We start from the raw sequence: 21846 nt of genomic DNA on the forward strand, positions 1-21846 counted from the left end.
TTCATGTATCTGTCTGAATTCCAATGTTACAATTTTAAGCAATTAAAAAATGTGTTCAACTTGATACAAAATAATTTTTGTAGAAGAAATTTGTATGCATAATATGACTTCGTTTGTAGTGGTGTTAAAGTGGAGACAACTCTTGCATTTCTGTTGAAAGCAGAGAAACTTCCTTCTTGTTTTTGCATTAATTTTAGAAACAACTTTTTTAGGTTAGAAATTAAATTATATATACCTATCCCTTTCCACATAGACTTTAAAAAAAATGGAACAGCTCTTTAATAAATAATATTTTGAAGACATTTTTATAGTCCCTTGATTATCTTGTTGCGATAAAATATTTGATTTTTTTTATGTATTTAAATGTTAACTTTATTGTGTTCACATGAAGCAGTGCAATTATGTTATTTTATACTTGTATTATATTGAATTCCGCGAGGTGAACCAACGCCTGTGAAATCGTTTTGGTAGAGTCCCTGAAGTGGATACCTTGGTATGCCGGGTTGTCAAATCATGCAAATGAATGCAATCCTTAAATAATAATTAAAATTGACAACAACACTTCAAAAGATCTGCAATTTTATTATTTATGTCTACATGTTTTGCCTGCAAGGCAGGCTTCATCAGGACAATTTTATACAGAAATTGAGCCCCTGAAGTACTCAAAGTGGTGCATTGAATTTGACGTCGTCATGGTGAGAGAAACAATGAAAAGTGAAAGTAGCAATACAGAGTTATAAATAGATAAGATAAATATAGAAAATTAAAGTTTGTATACAATGTAACTTGAGTTCGTTTTACTATTATATGATACATGAAATTGTTCTAAAGGCTTGGCATCTAATAGGACGAACTTCCCATGGTTCCTACCACTTCGCAAGGCTACAGGCCACCAGCGTATACATGGACCAAGGAATATTCCATACTTACAACGAAATAACAACTGAATCAAGATGACCAAGATGTCCGATACCACCTATACATCTATAAATGATAGCAGATATTAATGATTGCAGAAGAAACGTACCATGGGCGCCGATCTTAAATGAACTAGGAATTCACAACTATGCCATTATACAGACCAACTACTGCAGACGATCCAAAAATTATATAGTCACCAAATAATTAACAAAGGAACAGTTTTTGACAATTGTATTATCCACAGCGGCGATCATAATCTTCCTATTGTTGCCCATGCGCCGGGAAGTAGTAACCTCCAACTATGGCCAGGTGGGAAGAGAAGCCTTGCGAAGTGGTAGGAACCATGGGAAGTTCGTCCTATTAGATGCCAAGCCTTTAGAACAATTTCATGTATCATATAATAGTAAAACGAACTCAAGTTACATTGTATACAAACTTTAATTTTCTATATTTATGTTATCTATTTATAACTCTGTATTGCTACTTTCACTTTTCATTGTTTCTCTCACCATGACGACGTCAAATTCAATGCACCACTTTGAGTACTTCAGGGGCTCAATTTCTGTATAAAATTGTCCTGATGAAGCCTGCCTTGCAGGCGAAACATGTAGACATAGATAATAAAATTGCAGATCTTTTGAAGTGTTGCTGTCAATTTTAATTATTGTATTATATTGATGTAATGATTGTCAAGGTCACATGACCAGAAATACTTGATACCTTTTTATCCATGTTAAAACTTGTTAAGTTACATCTTAAATCAAATAGTGGCTCTCTATTTTGTGTTCTTAGGTTAAATATGAATCTCAAGCTATTTGAATATGTTCCTCGTAATGGGTTTTAATCGACGCACAGTTTCTTAATAATTAACAATAAACATATCTTGCCATATTTATTCCCTTTGGAAAACCATATCAGTTAAATATTGATAGTTTATATCATTGTTTTAGTTTTTCCTATGAAATTCTGGTTGTAAAAAAAAACATCTGAATTTATCATATTTTTTTTAATCGACGAGAGGACTCAGATTAGCTGGTTTATTTTGTTTGGTCTAGAATGTGCAATAAAGCTGAGATACAAGTTCATTTCATGGGGAGTTAATTTATTTTCCGATTTGTATTAAGGTCTTATTTATAGCTTTAAAAGAATATATGCCCTTAAATCGGGATAACTGTTTTTTGGAGACACAAAACCATTTACTTTTATACCTTTACCCATATATACCTGTGCCATGTCAGAAAAGTTATATTATAAAAAGTATTATTTTTGTTTATTTGACGGTGTTAGTGTTTTAATTTTTTATTTAGTTTATATTTCAATTTAAAAACAAGCAGTATTCAAAGTAACCAAAAACTCCTGTCAATGCCTATTTTTTTATGATTTACTGTAAATTTAGAAATGTTTCGATTAACGGATCAGATTCTTAAAAACAAAAAATGCACATTTCATCATTTTTAATCACATTATTTGTATACAACATTTTTATGAAATCACAATAATTGATCTTGCAATTTTTAATCATTTTCAAACAATCACAATATTAAATGCAAGCATTACTAACTGAATTACAGTGATTTTTTTATGTGAAAATATAGTCCCAATATTTTATTTATTTTATATTGAAAATCTACACACCATATCTGCTTACAATATTTTATACTTTTAATTTGAAAAGTGGCTCAGTATCTGATATGTAGAAATTTTGTTTAATGAAAATTTTACACAGAAATAATGACTTAAGTTGAATTATTTGTTTTATTTTGCATTAGAATGGAGATCAACTGTAATGTTTTTGAAGCTTTGCCTACAACCTGTGGTAGTTTTACTGTTGCAAATATGTTTTAACCTATCTCAGCTACGCTTTCCCAGGTAAATTTAATCTGTGACAGTAGAACAACAGATTGATGTCTGCAAAGCTTCAGTTATCTCTAAAATGTACACTGTATATGTCAACAGAGTCACACAGTTGTTCATAGAAAATCTATGACTCACTTGTATCTGATGAAAATGTGTAACCTAATTTTCTACAAAACCATTATCTGAACACCAATTTAATTCAATTGTTTTTTATGTTACTTTCCATTAAATGTAAATGGAAGCTTTATGTATAACTTTTGTTAGCTCACCTGGCCCGAAGGGCCAAGTGAGCTTATGCCATCACTTGGCGTCCGTCGTCGTCTGTCGTCGTCGTCTGTCGTCGTCGTCTGTCGTCGTTAACTATTTCAAGAATCTTCTCCTCTGAAACTACTGGGCCAAATACTTCCAAACTTCAACTGAATGTTCCTTAGGGTATCTAGTTTATAAATTGTATCTGAAGTTTTGATTTATCAACAAACATGGTCGCCATTACTAAAAATAGAACATAGGGGTCAAATGCAGTTTTTGGCTTATAACTCAAAAACCAAAGCATTAAGGGCAAATCTGACATGGGTTAAATTGTTAATCAGGTCAAGATCTATCTGCCCTGAAATTTTCAGATGAATCAGACAACCCGTTGTTGGTTTGCTGCCCCTGAATTGATAATTTTAAGGAAATTTTGCTGTTTTTGGATATTATCTTAAATATTATTATAGATAGAGATAAACTGTAAATAGCAATAATGTTCAGCAAAGTAAGATTTACAAATAAGTCAACATGACCGAAATGGTCAGTTGACCCCTTTAGGAGTTATTTCCCTTTATAGTCAATTTTTAACCATTTTTCGTAAATCTTAGTAATCTTTTACAAAAATCTTCTCCTCTGAAACTACTGGGCCAAATACTTCGAAACTTTAACTGAATGTTCCTTAGCGTATCTAGTTTATAAATTGTATCCGAAGTTTTGATCTATCAACAAACATGGTCGCCATTGCTAAAAAAAGAACATAGGGGTCAAATGCAGTTTTTGGCTTATAACTCAAAAACCAAAGCATTTAGAGCAAATCTGACATGGGGTAATATTGTTTATCAGGTCAAGATTTATCTGCCCTGAAATTTTCAGATGAATCAGACAACCTGTTGTTGGGTTACTGCCCCTGAATTGATAATCTTAAGGAAATTTTGCTGTTTTTGGTTATTATCTTGAATATTATTATAGATAGAGATAAACTGTAAAAAGAGCAATAATGTTCAGCAAAGTAAGATCTACAAATAAGTCTATCTGACCAAAGTTGTCAATTGACCCCTTAAGGAGTTATTGCCCTTTAAAGACTTTTTTTCACAATTTGTTCATCATGTTGACTTACTTTAAAAAATCTTCTCCTTTGAAACTGCTGTATCAATTTCAGCCAAACTTAGGCTAAATGAGTTTCATAGTATCTAGTATAAATTTATATTTTATTTCCTTGTATGTCAAGAAACATAGCTTCTATGGCTAAAATAGAACATAGGAGAAAATGATTTTTTTTTTTTGCTTTTGAAGAAAATAGGTTGATCCAAAAACATTTAAATAAATTGAAAAGCCAAAATAATCATTGATGAGAGATTTAACCAAAAGAATTAAGGTGAGCGATTCAGGCTCTTGAGAGCCTCTTGTTTCTTATGTATACATGTACTGTTTACTATTCTCCATTAAATGTAAATGGAAGCTTTATGTATGACTTTTGTTTCTTATACATGTACTGTTTACTGATGTAATATGTTCAAAACAGTAGTAAAGCAATTTATCTGATTTCTTCTTCTTTTCTGGCTTTTATATATGTCATTCACATATGATATTTGTCAGTTATATTTTGTTGAGGAGAAGTTAGACATAATGATCCTCCATAAACAGAAACCCATCAAACATAAACACAATGGAATAGAGAATGGAAATGGGGTAGAGAGAATACAACCCAACCATAGAGTAAAAAGACAGGCCACTAATATGTCTTCAACACAGCAAGAATATCCTGCACCCCGAGGTGGACTACAGCTTGCCCCATAACAAATCAGAGGCGGATTTAAGGGGGGGCTTCCCTTTTGAGAGAAAAAATTGGTTGTTTATATAGGGAATCACTGAAGTGTGACGGGAGTGGGCCCTTATGAAAATTTCTAGATCCTACACTGCAAATATCTGTACTAGTTCAGTGAACTCCAATATATATAAATGCAACACTTTATATTTTGATGAATAATAGTTTATAAACCAATTAATTTTAACGAAGAAACTGATATTTGGTAGAAGTCCATGAGAGGAATACAGTCATACAATTCTATATAAATAATACAGAGTAGTTGTATAAAGTAGTTTTTTATACAGAAATTTGCATATAAAGCCTCAAAATCTGCAACACGGAAAACTAGGGCGAGGTGTTTGAGAAAACTGAGAACGACTGCTTCAGCTTTAAGGAAATAAATTATGTTGTGGTTCCTTCGGTGCAATACATTATATGGTACTGAGAGAAATTTTGATGCTTGAACTTACCTTGTTACTTATTCGTCGCTTCAAAATTGCCACCCCATGTCACACATAGCTGAAACCCCGCATGTGGTGTTCTACACGGTGATATCCAAATGGTGGGATGTATAAGTACCGAGCCACATCAAATTTATATTTCCAAAAAATGACAGTTTCTCATCGTCTTGGTGCCTAGAAGCAAAATGTGCTGTTTAACAATGTGCAGATCGTTTATTTGTCTCTGTTGCGTAAAGATCAGATTGGGACGACTTGTTTATTCATGATTACTTAAATTTAATGGTGCATTGATACAAATTAACTGGCAATATTTTTGTTACAAAAAGTAAAATAACAACAACAAAAATGCACCGAGGAACATTCAAAACGAAAATATTGTTATCAAATGGTAAAGTCAAGAGCTCAAACACATCAAATGAATGGATAACAACTGTCATATTCCTGACTTAGTACAGGTATTTTCTTATGTAGAAAATGCTGGACTAAAACTGGTTTTATAGCTAGCTAAACTTTTATCTTGTATGACACTCACACAAAATTCCAAGCTTGTCACACAATGTTTGTTTCTCCATTTAAGAGTGCTAATTTTGGTTCTTCCATGCCGTTCGTGTTTAAACCAGAGGCAATAACATGCTATTGATAGAACTATGACTGTTCATGACCATGATCAGTTAAAATATTTTGTAAGTAAAAACATCCGTACTTTTATCAATACAGGGCAATGTTCCATAACTCGTTACCATATGTACCACTGATACGAGTTATCAAACTTTGCTAAGTATTTATGAATGTATACCGAATATTGCTAGGACTTCAACATGGGCTTCTATCATTATCATTTTCTCTAAAATATTTATTTTCTTTATTCCCTTTGTTTTTTTTATATGAATTTTAGGTACGGCATGCCGTACTAACGAACATTATTGGTACGACAAGATATGTACCTGCCGTACCGGCTGCTACGCCCCTGCAAAATTTCATAGTACTGGAACAAGATGCTAACTTGATCAATAACAACTTGTCATAGTGTAAACTATATAACAAGTATGGTAACCTGTAGCTGATAATTTTTGTGTTATTTAGTCTCTTGTGGAGAGTTGTCTGAATTGGCAATCATACAACATCTTCTTTTATTTCAATTCAATACTTTAAGCATGATGAACAAAAAAATGTAAAACTGATTATAAATTTTTAAATGAATTTCTAAGTCCAGGCACCATTACTCTTCACAAAACCATAAGCCTGGAACAAAATTTGAAAGTGATCTGTAACTTATCCTGATAAAAATATAATACAAGAGTGCACACACTGAAAAGTCTCGCCTTCTTTATTTATAATTGATATTATGTAGATAGAACTAAATATAAAGCTCTTTTAAAACTGTCACATAAACTTAACATGAACCTAGATAACTAAACATTGACCAATGAACCCTGAAAATGAGGTCAAGGGCAGATTAACCATGCCAGGAGGACATGTACAGCTAACAATTCTTCCATACAACAAATATAGTTGACCTATCGCTTATAGTTTAAGAAAAACAAACCAAAACACAAAAAAGTCAACACTGAGCAATGAACCGTGAAAATGAGGTCACGGTCAAATAAAACCTGAACTACTGACATAAAGATCGTAAAATATTTCCATACACCAAATATAGTTGATTTATGGCATATAGCATTAGATAAAAACATCCAATCTCAAAAACTTTACTTTGACCACTGAACCATGAAAATCAGTTCAAGGATAGATGACATCTGCCCGCTAGACATGTACACCTTACAATAATTCCATACAACAATTATAGTAGACCTATTGCATAAGGTATGAGAAAAACAGACCAAAACACGAAAAATCTAACTTTAACCACTGAACCATGAAAATAAGGTCAAGGTCAGATGACACCTGCAAGTTGGACATGTACACCTAACAGTCCTTCAATACACCAAATATACTAGACCTATTGCTTCTAGTATCTCAGATATGGACTTGACCACCAAAACTTAATCTTGTTCACTGATCCATGAAATGAAGTCGAGGTCAAGTGAAAACTGTCTGACAGACATGAGGACCTTGCAAGGTACATACATACCAAATATAGTTATCCTATTACTTATCATAAGAGAGAATTTAACATTACAAAAAATTTGAACTTTTTTTTCAAGTGGTCACTGAACCATGAAAATGAGGTCAAGGACAATGGACATGTAACTGACGGAAGCTTCGTAACATGAGGCATCTATATACAAAGTATGAAGCAGCTAGGTCTTCCACCTTCTAAAATATAAAGCTTTTAAGAAGTTAGCTAACGTCGTCACCGCCGACGTAGACGCCGGATCACTATCCCTATGTCGAGCTTTCTGCAACAAAGTTGCAGGTTCGACAAAAATTGAGAATGGAAATGGGGAATGTGTCAAAGAGACAATGACCTATTATCAATATCTTCAAGAATAACGAAAAGTGCAAAAAACTTATAATTTGAGTGAATTCTATACGTCCAACTATAAGTCTGCATAATATCACCAGATCAAAACAAAATTTGAAAATGATCCGTCAAAACAATAAACCAAATATCAAATCAATATCTTCAAGCATGAGGAACAAAATGTTGAAAACTGATTTGCCTGATTGATAGATGGACAGATAGATGGATGGACTGATAGATGACAGAATGTTAACCTAAAACTCCCTATGACTGCATGGGTAGGGGACTAACAATAGGATAGAGGGGGCAATAATATTTCTAAAAACATTTTAAACAATTATACTTCAGATACTTTTTTTTTTATTTTTTCATATCATGATTTATTTTACAATTCCATAGATCACATGCCTTTGACAAGTGATTAATCACCTGACCTTGACATATAAATATTACCTATTCATGTTGTTACTTTACAATATCACAACCTTCATTGGTTAAATGTTTTAAATAACATTATAAACATATTTTCATTTTCAATATATAACACTGGAAATCTTTTCATTAGGTACTGATAATATACATCCAGTGATATATTCTGAATCCAAACCTCAATAAAATAGTTACAATCTCTTAATTTATAAACGTAGGTAGTGCAAATTTAATTTAGCAAGAAACATTGATTTGATTCAACAAACCTGTCCTTTAAGTTACAACATAAGGTTTTACTGCTCATGGTTTTCAAAAGTTAAATAAGCAGCATAAAAGAATAGAAAAACTTATATAGAAAAAAAACCAACAACAGCAGACAGACAGAATGGTTCAATCTTGATACAAATAAACAAATAAAAAACACATGACATGTAAAGTCATTACACACAATGTATAAATAAACATAGAATAAAAATAGAATTACATAAAATCATCATAAAAATAATTATTTGAATGTCACAAACTTAACAGCAAAAGGTTTTATCACAATTTTTAAATACTGATTAAAAATATTACATGTAAGAAAAATACATAATACATTTGTAAATGAAATACCAAAAAAGATAAAACATTTCTAAAGTCTAAAATTGCTGTCTATTTTGTTGGGTGACCCTTGATAAGCATGTGAATACAGTCATCTACAATAATATTGTGGCTTTTTCTTTTTTGTTTTGCGTTTCTTACTGAAATAAGCATATAAACTATGATATATTTATATAATAAAGTAACACCCATAAATAGTTAAGAAAAGGATATTCTTGCATAACTTGTTAGTTAGAAATTGGTTTCAAAATCAGCAAATTTGTGCAAAAAGCAGCATACAAAATTTGTTTATCATGAATAATAAACAGTGAAATTTGACTACCCTATTTCTGTGACAATAAACAGTAAACCTAAAACCACCCTGTTTCTATAACAGTAATAAATTTTACATATAAAGGATGCTTCTTTAGACATTTCTATTATGGTTTGTTTTGTGTTTTCAAAAACTTCTCTACAGACGAAAAACAAAACTAGAGAAGTTCTGAAGAAAATACTATTGACAGGATTTCTGAAGAGAGGTAGGTTAAAGCTTGATGATTAGGAAAGTATATAATGAACATCAACCAAAAATATAACTTTTATAATGTAAATGTTGGGTTTAAAACTCAACTCTGGAGGTCTTATGTTAGATAAACTGGGGTTTTTTCATCCTCTTTTAATCTTAATAAAGTATCATTTCTATTTTTAATAAACATTCCCTTTACATAAAACATATTATAAAATGAAGATTTCCTTATATTGCACATAAATAACTGCAGTATATAAACATAAATATGCAAATAAATATAAGGAATATATACACAAACATATAAACTTTCTAAAATTGTATTTAAGTATATCATTAAGAAATAAATATTAAAAGAAAGTTTACGAATAATTGTATATTGTGTGGCAGATTACACAAACCAGCCAGATAATGCCATGTGATGTTACTAACCTGCATGTAAGCAGATATTATTATCTAATTAGGGGGCAATTTCGTGGAAAAGAATGTAAAAATGTCAACTTATGGTTTTTTTAATATTGAAATTTGAACTCTGTATATATAAGACTAGTAAAGTGTCCGTAAATTAAAGACACAAGAACAATATAAAATCAGTAAAAATATAACATCCATTTGACACATGTCTTTATAAGATACAAAAACATTCACATAATAATATAAAATGTAAGTTTTCAGCAACTTATATTTTACTGAACAATTTAGTTTGTCTAATTATAACTGCCACATACCATCTCTCACTCATTTATAACTCTACTCAAAACACTGTTAAACTCCTGTTCATTTTAGCATCATGTGTATGGTCATCATAAAACACATCTCTGGCTTTCATACTCCTATAAATACATAAATGTGTATGTGAAACCTCTCTTTAATAATATTGTAAAATAAAATAAATATAAAATATTTGTTTGTTGGAACTTTTGAAGTTATTCCCTTGTTTGTTGATATTTCCCTGATAATATTCCATTTTCTCTGGTGTCTAATAAGTTTTGATGAGTGTTTCAATTTACCTAGACTTAGCATATTTCTGATACCACCTATTTACACTAATTCCATTTCAGATAATTTGCACTTATCAAATTTTAAGTCAGCATTTCTTTGAAATATGACCATTGAGCCTTGTATAAGCTTTGACGTTAACTCTAATAATATATTTAATACAAGGCTCAATGGTCATATTTAACTAGTAGTTTACTAGCCCATACAACTTGATTTTGATATCTTATGATTGCTACAAATGATTAATTCTGGCTTTCTGTCCAGCCTTCCAGGTATTCTGTATGTTTCAGCCATTGAAATAAAATAGAGAAAGGAAATGGGGAATGTGTCAAAGCGACAACAACCAGAGCAGACAATTGCAACAGCCAAAGGCCACCAAAGAGTCGTCAATGTAGGAAGAATTCCCCAACCCGTAGGTGTCCTTCAGCTGTATACTCTTTGTTGCAATCATACCACATCTTCTTTTTTTATATCTTATGTTGCCCATTACTTACCTTGCTACATATGGCTCGAGTCTTCTGAGAGTATCTGTGCTATGTATATCTTGACCATAAGAATGGACAGATGTACTCTTGGTAAATCCATCTGGTTTTTGCCGTTGTATTTCCCCACGAGTATGACCTTCACGATCTTTTCCTACAGGTGTGGGATCTGGACCAAACCTAAAAATAGATTGGTTATATAATTAAGCTACGTGTGTTTTCAATATAGTTCTCATATCAATATGTTTTTAAGAATTGTCCAATCCTAAAATCCATAAAAGCAGGAGTGCACATGCCAAATATTATGCCTGCTTTACTTATCATAATTGAATTTATGTTGAAGTTTAATGTTGAAGTCTGTAATATGAAGGTTTTACTTTATAGAAATCTTTAGAGGCAATCTCCACTTGACCTATGACATAGAAGTGCTGCCAAATGTATAGACATATTACTTGGGGGCATTATGGACTAAAGCTCATCCCTAGGAAATTATTAATAGTTTCATTGTTACTCTGTATATCTCATAGCCTTACCTGTCATGCAATGAAATTGTAAATCAACTATAATCATTGGTTGTTACCTTTAACTGTTACCCAGTATATCTGGTAACCTTACCTGGTCATGTAATGTGTTGTAAATCGTCTATAATCATCATTAACAGCTACAAATCTATCATTATTTTCACTGTATCCAGATAACTCCTGTTTCCCAACACCAGTTCTCTCCAGACGATCAGCCTCATTTTGACTTGGCCTTTGTTGACCTTTAAATATATCTTTTGTAATGCTGAAAAAGACATACAATGATTATATAACTTCAAAAACATTTGTTAGTCTGCTATCAGGAAAACAGAAATATAATCATTGTTCAGAAATACCACAACATTGAGAATAAACCAATGAATGGTGAAAATATAATTATTTTACTGTTCTGAAACATTCAAACAAAACCTGATTTTCAGATTACAGAATAAAAGCAAAAATGACTTGGTATATTAAAATGATTTTTACAGTAATAAGATTTAAATTTGAGGTTTCCAGTAGATAGCATTGCTCTTCCTGGCAGCACTTGTTATCAATAGCAATAGGCATGCAGTCTTACTTCATATACATACAAATTTTACCTAGAATTATTGTTTGTAATTGTAATAAAAGTTTTACCTAGAATGGTTGTTTGGATTTGTCATATTCAGATAATCAGCTGGGTCTGATTTCTTTGTTCTCTGTAATCTGAGACCAGGAATATCATCAGCTCTATCATAAGCCTAAAAATATATTCGTTTACTTTATAAACACATGTAAATTAAACTTAAATATCTATATATCAATCAAATATTACAATAAAGGTATTAAATCCATTGTAATTAATTTAAATTCATATCAGGCCCTTGTAATTTAAGAACTTATGTTGGATTTGATTCTATCACGAAATGACCTATTTAATAAATAAATGATTTTTGAAAATTTCTTTGATCCTATTATAATTATATGTTGTTAGCTGCATTGTCAGCATGTACCAATACTTACATCCAAAGGATTTCTGGGGACATACTATAATTATATGTTGTTAGCTGCATTGTCAGCATGAACCAATACTTACATCCAAAGGATTTCTGGGGACATACTATAATTATATGTTGTTAGCTGCATTGTCAGCATGTACCAATACTTACATCAATAGGGTTTCTGTGGACATACTATTATTATATGTTGTTAGCTGCATTGTCAGCATGTATCAATACTTTCATCAATAGGGTTTCTGTGGACATACTATTATTATATGTTGTTAGCTGCATTGTCAGCATGAACCAATACTTACATCAATAGGATTTCTGTGGACATACTATAATTATATGTTGTTAGCTGCATTGTCAGCATGTACCAATACTTACATCCAAAGGATATCTGGGGACATACTATAATTATATGTTGTTAGCTGCATTGTCAGCATGAACCAATACTTACATCCAAAGGATTTCTGGGGACATACTATAATTATATGTTGTTAGCTGCATTGTCAGCATGTACCAATACTTACATCAATAGGATTTCTATGGACATACAATGGTTTTGCCTTTTCTCTTGTGAATCCTGTCCCCCTCTCAGATCCTGAAGCCAGGTTTGGTAATGGTTCATCTCCCTTAAAATAAACAATGCAAACTTATATATACAACAATCTCCAATAAAAAGGAAGTAACAGAGTGTTGTTTTACAACAGTTTTTCAAACAGACAGATATTTCACAAACACCGGACAGAACTGAATTTTTCTTCAGAAATGTAATATTAATGAAAAAGAAACACAATTTTTTTCCTAGAAAATTTACCAGTTAATTTTGGGTATTCAAATTTTTTTTGCAACATGAATTTTCCCATTGAATGAAGTCATTGTACACAATAGATACTGTTCTCTGTGGAGCTCATTCAAATGGATCTTTAAATTTCAAAGTTTTGAAAACTTTCCCTTAAGACATCACCATGACAATTTAACCATTTTTGTTTAGTTACAGACATATAAAGACATTGCTTTGAAATTTAGAAATTGGTTACCAACAATGATATATATTCTCCTTCTGTGAATTTGCAACCAATTAAGCCATCAAATGTACCTTCTAAGTCTGAGTTCTATTCAAACATTATTGTTGAGTACAACAATCTAAATAATCTGTCTTTCTAATTATACTTATCACTTATAAACAGGTCACTTCCAGGCAGAGGTCAGGGGTTTACTGTTGAGTACAACAATCTAAATAATCTGTCTTTCTAATTATACTTATCACTTATAAACAGGTCACTTCCAGACAGAGGTCAGGGGTTTACTGTTGAGTACAACAATCTAAATAATCTGTCTTTCTAATTATACTTATCACTTATAAACAGGTCACTTCCAGGCAGAGGTCAGGGGTTTACTGTTGAGTACAACAATCTAAATAATCTGTCTTTCTAATTATACTTATCACTTATAAACAGGTCACTTCCAGGCAGAGGTCAGGGGTTTACTTACATGTGGATATTCTGATCTCAGGAAATCTGTCTTCATTATAGTAATCCCTGTTGGTCTGTGTGTCTGCCATCTCTGTCAGATAATATATATACCAATTTATTATGACTATGTGTGTGGACATAAATATGATAGTTTAGGGGATAAGCACTTCAAAATGACACACACACACACACATTCCTTGGGAGGATCGATTTTATTTAACAATTAGAAAATTTATAAATACAATTCAATAATCAGTTATCAAGCCAATTTTACAACTTGTATAAACCTGATGTTAAGTGGTTGTTATTTGCTGATGTGTTTCATAAGTATTTCTTGTTTTTAATATAGTTTAGACCGTTGTTTTTCCTGTTTGAATGGTTTTACTAGTCATTTTTTGGGGCCTTTTATAGCTTGCTGTTTGGTGTGAGCCAAGTTCTGTGTTGATGACTGTACTTTGACCTATAATGATTTACATTTACAAATTGTGAGTTAAGAGTTGTCTCATCAGCACTCATACTACTTCTTCTAGATCTAAAGGGTATGTTTGTTTTAAACTTAAACTATTTAATAACAAAAAATATGTTACATGTAAACTTCAACGTTTTTTACCAAGAGTTTAATTTCTGTATATTATAAATTATTGATGAAAATGGACCCAATCAACTTAATTTAAGTCTACTGACTATTTATGGTTATGTAAAATATCATATATAGGGCTTCCATTATACTCACAGGTCTATCATTCTTATGTGGATCACCTGGGTAATATGTGATTGGTTCTACGTTATAGGCATGTGTAAATCCTGTACCCTCTGGGTCACCAACAGTCTTCATTGATACATCCACTGAAAAATACAACATAAATAACTTACACAGTTCTAAGCTAACTTGGGTAGGGCAGTGGAATCATTGACTTCACAAAGTTCATACAAGTGATCAGATCAGGGAACGAGGTGGGGTGTTCACTAGCAGAATATCTGTTACCCTAAATGAAAGTAAACTAAAACACTGAGTAAATCAACAGTAAAAAGGTAATTATGGTCATATAGCTATTTATATTTTCTCAAAATAATTGTCCACTGATTTTTTTAGTTGTACATTTTGTATTTCAACCCTTATATCATTCACCTTGACAAAGTAACCAATCTGTAAACTGAAAGTCAAAGTTATGTGACAAAGTAACCAATCTGTAAACTGAAGGTCAAAGTTATGGCACAAAGTAACCTATCTGTAAACTGAAGGTCAAAGTTATGGGACAAAGTAACCAATATGTAAACTGAAGGTCAAAGTTATGGGACAAAGTAACCAATCTGTAAACTGAAGGTCAAAGTTATGGGACAAAGTAACCAATCTGTAAACTGAAGGTCAAAGTTATGGGACAAAGTAACCAATCTGTAAACTGAAGGTCAAAGTTATGGCACAAAGTAACCAATCTGTAAACTAAAGGTCAAAGTTATGGGATAAAGTAACCAATCTGTAAACTGAAGGTCAAAGTTATGGGACAAGGTAAATCAATTTTAAAGTATTATATATCCTTGATGTTGAAATTCAACAAGTCTTTCAAAAAAGTTTTTTAGTGACCATTTATTCAATATCGATTCAATATTGTTCAGTTACTCAATGAGGAATTGTTATTCTGTTACTTTAATATTGACTTTCTTAACTGTACAATATTTGTATCAGAAAATCAGAAACCTATCATTGTTAGATAAATAATTGAATATCATGTTAGTACTTACTTCTATCTGGCTGATCTCCCCTGAATCTCTTTGATGTCTCTGATAACATATACTGAGGACCCTAAAATGACAAAACATCAGTCAGAACATGTAACATATACTGAGGACCCTAAATGTCAAAACATCAGTCAGAACAGCTCTGTTAAAATGTTTAACCAGATCAAAATATCCAACTTATCATTAATACCATTTACCTTTTTAAACTTTACTTAACTGTAAACACCTTATCAATAATAGCACCTGTATTTTCTGATGCTATTATCATAACACATGCTGGCTTCGAAGGCACTCCATTAGCCCCCATAACTTCTTAAAAGTGGACTGAAACTTTGATTTTACTAGAGCCATTTTTTTTAATTGTTTTTTTTTCTGAGAAACCTTTTTGCAGTACTTTTTTGCAGTACTTATTTAACATAAATTTAAAATGCAGTCGTTTTATACAGCAAAAAAGTAAAGTGGACAAAAAGAGTGTATGTCTATACCCTCATAGCACCCCAGAGAGAAAGGGGTCCAGAGTCATATTAGAAGAGTTAAATGACAAGTAAATTTTGGGATAAACAGTGTTTTTATACAATGAATATGAACAACTTCACCAGATGGTGTAAGGAATAAAAAAAAATGCTCAAAACACCATGTGCCAAGTCTAGAATTTCAAAGGTTCAAATACTGGGACTGTTAACAAATCATACGCAAAATATCTTTAACTGTAAGGTCTGGTCTGGACAAGCATGTCTGTCATTAACTTAAGAATATCATAAATGATTGTAAGGGTTTGATTTCAAATTAGTCCAACTTATACGAATTCACCCAATATGCATATTATATAATAACAGTGAAAGTTACACTTTTATATGAACAGAAGTCAAGTCAGTATAAATATACATCACATGCTGAATACTATCTTTAATGACAGCTATACTGGCAAACAAGTCAACCCATCTGGACATAAATAAAATAAATGTGAGTAATGTGTATTACTAGTGTACATAGAAGAATATGTGTGTATAAAGTGCATTGCTAGGTATTGGTTGTGTTAAGACTACAAAGTGTGCAAAACTATAATAAAAGTGCATCAAAAACAATATAAAGTACAGGATTCTACAATTATAAATTGAAATAAGAATGTCATTTGTACATTATAACATTGAAAGAAATGCAAATTTTCAAGTTTTTTGTACAACTTAATTATAAATATGAATATAAAAAGTAACTAAAATGATTGAAAATGAAACTCACTAACTGAGTCACTGGAAATTGGAAATTTAACACTCAATACTAGTTAACTGGTTGTACATTACTGTAAGAGACTGGATTTTCAGTGTATTATTATGATATCATCTCTTTCTTAATACAAAGAGTACTTGAGTGTAAAAACGTGCCAGTGTCCTCAAGAATCATGAAATTTGATGAGCTTGTAACCGTTTCTTCCAGTGCTGTGTCAAAACATGTGAATTGTTGGCCATTAGTCACACCAGCTTTAAAAACTTACATAGCCCTCATTTTCTAATTCTATCGGATCCTTAGCTTGTATTCTATGTAATAAAGGTTTAGATCTCGGCAGAATATTGGCTGGTGCAGAGGCAGCCCTAGTATCTATAAATACTGCCTTTACCTACAATAACAAAGTCTAAACATGCAATAAAGATAAGCCAAAAAAAATTAAAAAGTCTTTGAAGTACAAGATTATATTATCTCCCTTTCTTAAGAAGCAAATCATTCTCCATGAATATAATGTCTATATACAGAAATCAAAATTTGTAGAAAATCAATGCCAAAAGGTTGTCTGTCGAACTTATATTTAATATACATGTACATCATTTTTCTTCGTCTTCAATTTTTGAAATTATCACTCAATTTCAGACACCATTTTTGATTTAATTTAATTCAATTGATTCCAGTACAGAAAATTATTTCCTAAATTTCATCTCTCAGTAATAAAACATCATAATAATTTAATTCAGTAAATTTGCAGACATATTCACAATGATGTGCATTATTTAAAAATGTTTAACTAGAATAAAGGGAGACAATAATGTAAATACAAAAGTAAGAAAAAAACAATATATTGGATTTACTGCAAAAACATATATATTTCTTGTAAATCAAAAATGCTTCCTTTACAACTTCCCTTTGATTTTTCTTTTTGTCAACAGACATGCCAGATGAGGTTAAGTAAATTTAACCAGCATTTTGTATAAATTGGCATCTTATGACAAAGGCTTACTGTAGGTTTTTATAGAGTTTTCATTTCATCTTTAAAGTTAAAAAAAAAAAGAAACGGTAAGTGCTATATGCATTATCTCTTTAATCAAAACATGACCAGGTTGTATCAATTTACATTTCAAATCTGTAACTGTGTCATGACTATATTTTAAATAATACCATAATCCTTTCTTACAGATGCTTAATATATTGTATCAATTGAATTTTTAATTTTTAAATGTTCTTGCAATAAATCCCTCTAATATAAGAGTGTTATTATATATAATATATAGCAAAACCGTACAAATCATTTTACAATAAGTTGTACATGTATGTTGTACCTCCATCAAAATTATATTGGTACATTTATCTTTATTATTGTGAAAGGAAAATGTGTGGAATTTTCAAAACTGTTTTGCTATATATTATGATTTATAAACTAAAGAGGTGATAATATAGTATGTTAAAAGGGTATGTGCTAAAATAATAAAAATCTATTTATAAATTTGTGTACAATATTTATATGTGTGTTGAATAATAACAATAAAATATGTGCAAGTCTTAAACTACTCTAACATGCAGTTCTAAATGTATGATTATTTTGTTTAAGATAAAAAGTAATGCAACAACTATAGGTTGTATTATAGGGTTGATCTTTCTGATATACAAAGCTGTAGTATCCCATAATTGCATTATGTTATAAGTTTCATACTTAATCCAGTTATTGGAACAGTTTTCTTCTTTCATAATATATCTCACAAACATAATCACAAGTTAAACAATATATATCTTTATGGTAAGCTTGAGACAGTTATACCATTGACTTGATGATTCCAAACAACCTTAAATTATATGTCACAAACCGTAGTCTCAAACTATTATATTATTAAGGCTTCTGTAATTAAAATTCTTATAAGAACTAATACAAAGTTCCCTTATGACAACCCCACTCCCCTACCCAACTTACATCAGCATCTTTAGAAAATGTGATTGGTTTCTGTCGTACAAATCCTGACCCCACTTGATGGACATTACCAGGTAAAGGTTCTCTACCACTGTTCTCCTTGTACGGTTGGTAAGCTATCTCTGTTACTGTGTGGTAGTTCTTGGAACAAATATCTCTGTAAATACAAATAACACGTTTTAGAACTTAAACAAATTCAAGGGTAAAGACAGTAACTATACAGAATTGAAGAACTAGGTAAAATGTTAAACAGTTATTACTAGGTAAAATGTTAAACAGTTATTACTAGGTAAAATGTTAAACAGTTATTCATATTGCTCAATCATTTGATTTCTAAACAGTCTCTTTTGTCTTCTCCAAGGTTTTTTAAATGTTTTGCCATGGTTTTGTGTGTTTCTGACAAATACTTGTTCCTATGTTGTGCTGTTACAGGGAGGATTGAGTGCTAACAAACATGTTTACCCCCCCCCCCCCCCCCTCCCTTATTTATGAAACTGTCCCAAGTCAGGAGCCTGTGCCTGTAGTTCAGTGGTTGGTTCTTGTCTGTCATATTTGTTTTTCTTAAACTTTTTTAATTAGTACAAATTAGGTTGTTAGTTTTTTTAATTGAATTGTTTCATATTTTTCATGTCAGGGCCATTTGTAGCTGACTTTACGGCAAGGATTTTTCTCATTGTTGAAAGTTGTATGGTTGCCTATAATTGCTTACATCCATTCTCTTTGAACTTTGCTGGAATGTTGTCTAAAAGACAACCATACGATATTTCCTCATTTTTATATTGTGATTTTTTATTGCCTCTTTGGTAATTTGGTCTTTTTTTCAATTCATAAACATTTCTAATTTCAAACTTTTAAAATTCACAGTAAATAGAAAAATCGACTGCAATCTATGAGCTGCTGTTAGTTATTAATTATAGTCATGTTCTCAGTGTATTTTATTGGCTATAGAAAGTACTGTGGTATAATATATGTTGAATGCATGTCTGTAGTTTAAGTACTTACGCTAGAGTTGGGTTATCAGATTGATCAAGACGTTGGTTATAATATACGGCTGGTCGGAAGTTGGCAGAGTAACCAGTCCCAGTATGTCGGCCAGTTCTTGGTTTAAATTTTTCATGATATCTACCATAAGTGGTAGAATTTTGTGTGATGTAAAATTTCATCATGTTAATATCTGGACCTTGACTGGCCTTGATATGGAGATTTCTACTTCCTTGTGGTAAAGGACCCATCTTTGTTTGAAAGCTGGAATATAAATGAATGTAGATGAACATGAATAGTGAGATAGTGATAAATAAAGTTTCCTGTTACTTCACTTTCACATTTATGATTAGCAAACTGTGAATTAATGTAGATATTTCTTTTTATGTGAGAGGTCATTTAGGGGTCCTCTTAATTCATGTTATGCATTTCTATGTTGAAAAGACAAATTAACTATTTGCATTATAATAATAACCAAACCTTTCAGTCCCAGGGGTAAATTGTAGGATCAAAACAATAGACATGTATGTGAACTGTCAGAAATATAATATTTATGTAAACTCTCTACCAAACTGGATAAAAGCTTGTGCAAGACTTTTGGTCTGGTTTCTAAAGCTCTGATGTACAAATAAATTCTCAACAAAGAACTAATCAATGTGACACGACATGTAGATAGTACTCTCATTAGTAAGAATAGAATTTAATTAACAAACCCTATTCCTATAATGCTTTGATAAAACCTTAAAATATCCTAAAAGTGACATAATTAAGTCTTCAGTACAAATTACTTTGTGCAAACTGACATTCTCAAGTAACATGCCACAGCACTTCAGCAGAGAAAAAAATAATTAAACAGAAATCAATTAAGGTCAATAAAGATTTTTTTTCAACTTCAGATACTTTATTTTACCATTTAATAGTTGTTAACAAAGTCCATTAATGTTACAACAATGACACTAAGGTCAATAAAGATTTCATGAATTTAAAATAGAATCATAAAAATTTCTGTAGGAATTTAAAAAGAGATAAGACATTTTTTTTCAGCAATTCCCTCTGTACTTAGATGCTATGGAAGACAATTAGCATACACGTGTACATGTACATATTGCTACATGTATTGAGTTCTCATTTCAACAATGGTCAATGGAAATTTTTATCTAGCTCTTACATGAATATATGGCCCATGACAGCCATCATCCTTTAAAAAAAGTATTATTTTTTCACTGAATGTACAAAAATTGTAAAAAAATATTCCAACTTCAATTTTAACTTTATGAAATGCTTACAGTAGAGTACTAGATCTGGGGACCTGTAGCTGTGTAGGGGATGAGCCATCATAGACATTGTGACATTAAGCTGTTTGCTTTGTGAAAAGGAAGCAATCAGAAGATCATGTATAATAGGGCTCTTCACGGTTAGTTTGGCCATGTTGGATAGGGGGCAAATTTTTTAGAAAGAGGTGGAAATAGTATAAAAGTATGGGAAATCCTATGTGTGTTTCCAAGCAACTGCTCTGTTTCTATGATGTTTTCCCGTATTTTTGCCCCCTATCCAATATGGTTGAACTAACCGTGAAGAGCCCTATTAAATAACAGTTTTTGGTATGGTACATTTTTATAAGGTGACATTACTTATACCTAACCATTAGGCATTACAAAGTCCCTGATCCAAACATATAGCCATAGCACCTAAAGTAAAAATTCCCTCACCCTTAAATAAAGGGAGCCCTAAAATAACAGAGGACCAACAATGTAATATCATAAAATATTGACAGTTGTGAACATGAATAGGAATATAATTGACAAATTATGATGTGCAAAACATCTTTACTGTACTTTTACAACCAATTTATTATCTTTCATAAAATTTATCAATGCAAATTTTCTATAGCCACTTAAACTTACGATTATTTTATCACTGATAAAGTCTGTTTGGTATGTAAACAATTAAAATACGGTAATTTAACTAAATTGTTCAGTAAAGCTTCTTGGTTGCCTTGGACAACATGTGCTCTTTGTGCTCATAAATTTGTGACGTACTTGACAAAAATATGGGAGACAATTTTTATTTTAAAACAAAAACCGAAAATGACCGATAAAAGTATAAACAACAACGATCTTTATATATTTTTTATAATTTTTTTTATAATTTTTATCAGATATTAACATACTGTTGAAAATCATATTTCTTTCATTAATTTTCTACTGAAATAATAAATGTTTTTGTTAAAATATTATTT

General features: G+C 31.2%; 1 protein-coding gene across 2 annotated transcripts; it reads right to left on the reverse strand.

The window, feature by feature from the left end:
- Nucleotides 1–8063: 8063 nt before the first annotated feature.
- Nucleotides 8064–21651, reverse strand: LOC134688604 (stabilizer of axonemal microtubules 4-like). 2 transcript variants are annotated; one of them, XM_063549429.1, is made up of 12 exons: nucleotides 21512–21651; nucleotides 19629–19871; nucleotides 18630–18783; nucleotides 16950–17072; nucleotides 15461–15521; nucleotides 14454–14566; nucleotides 13740–13811; nucleotides 12776–12877; nucleotides 11899–12002; nucleotides 11354–11524; nucleotides 10751–10918; nucleotides 8064–10090 (listed from the first exon to the last, which is right to left on the reverse strand). In XM_063549429.1, the coding sequence occupies exons 2-12, from the start codon at nucleotides 19856–19858 to the stop codon at nucleotides 10012–10014; spliced, it is 1377 nt and encodes a 458-aa protein (XP_063405499.1). In that variant the 5' UTR covers nucleotides 19859–19871; nucleotides 21512–21651; the 3' UTR covers nucleotides 8064–10011. The 2 variants fall into 2 exon arrangements, with proteins under 2 accessions (XP_063405499.1, XP_063405500.1); XM_063549430.1 differs by lacking the exon at nucleotides 16950–17072.
- Between the last annotated feature and the right edge of the window lie 195 nt (nucleotides 21652–21846).

Source organism: Mytilus trossulus, chromosome 10 (assembly GCF_036588685.1).
Source record: "Mytilus trossulus isolate FHL-02 chromosome 10, PNRI_Mtr1.1.1.hap1, whole genome shotgun sequence".
In the NCBI taxonomy this organism is placed as follows: Eukaryota; Metazoa; Mollusca; class Bivalvia; order Mytilida; family Mytilidae; genus Mytilus; species Mytilus trossulus.

What these genes read in the sequence shown, in the direction of transcription:
- LOC134688604 (XM_063549429.1), bottom strand. Translation starts at nt 19,858, where the DNA reads ATGGGTCCTTTACCACAAGGAAGTAGAAATCTCCATATCAAGGCCAGT. An exon ending in CATTTTCTAAAGATGCTGAT is followed by an intron (nt 17,073 to 18,629) that starts GTAAGTTGGGTA and finishes TTGTTATTGTAG; the next exon opens with GTAAAGGCAGTATTTATAGA. An exon ending in AATCCAAACAACCATTCTAG is followed by an intron (nt 11,525 to 11,898) that starts GTAAAACTTTTA and finishes TGTCTTTTTCAG; the next exon opens with CATTACAAAAGATATATTTA.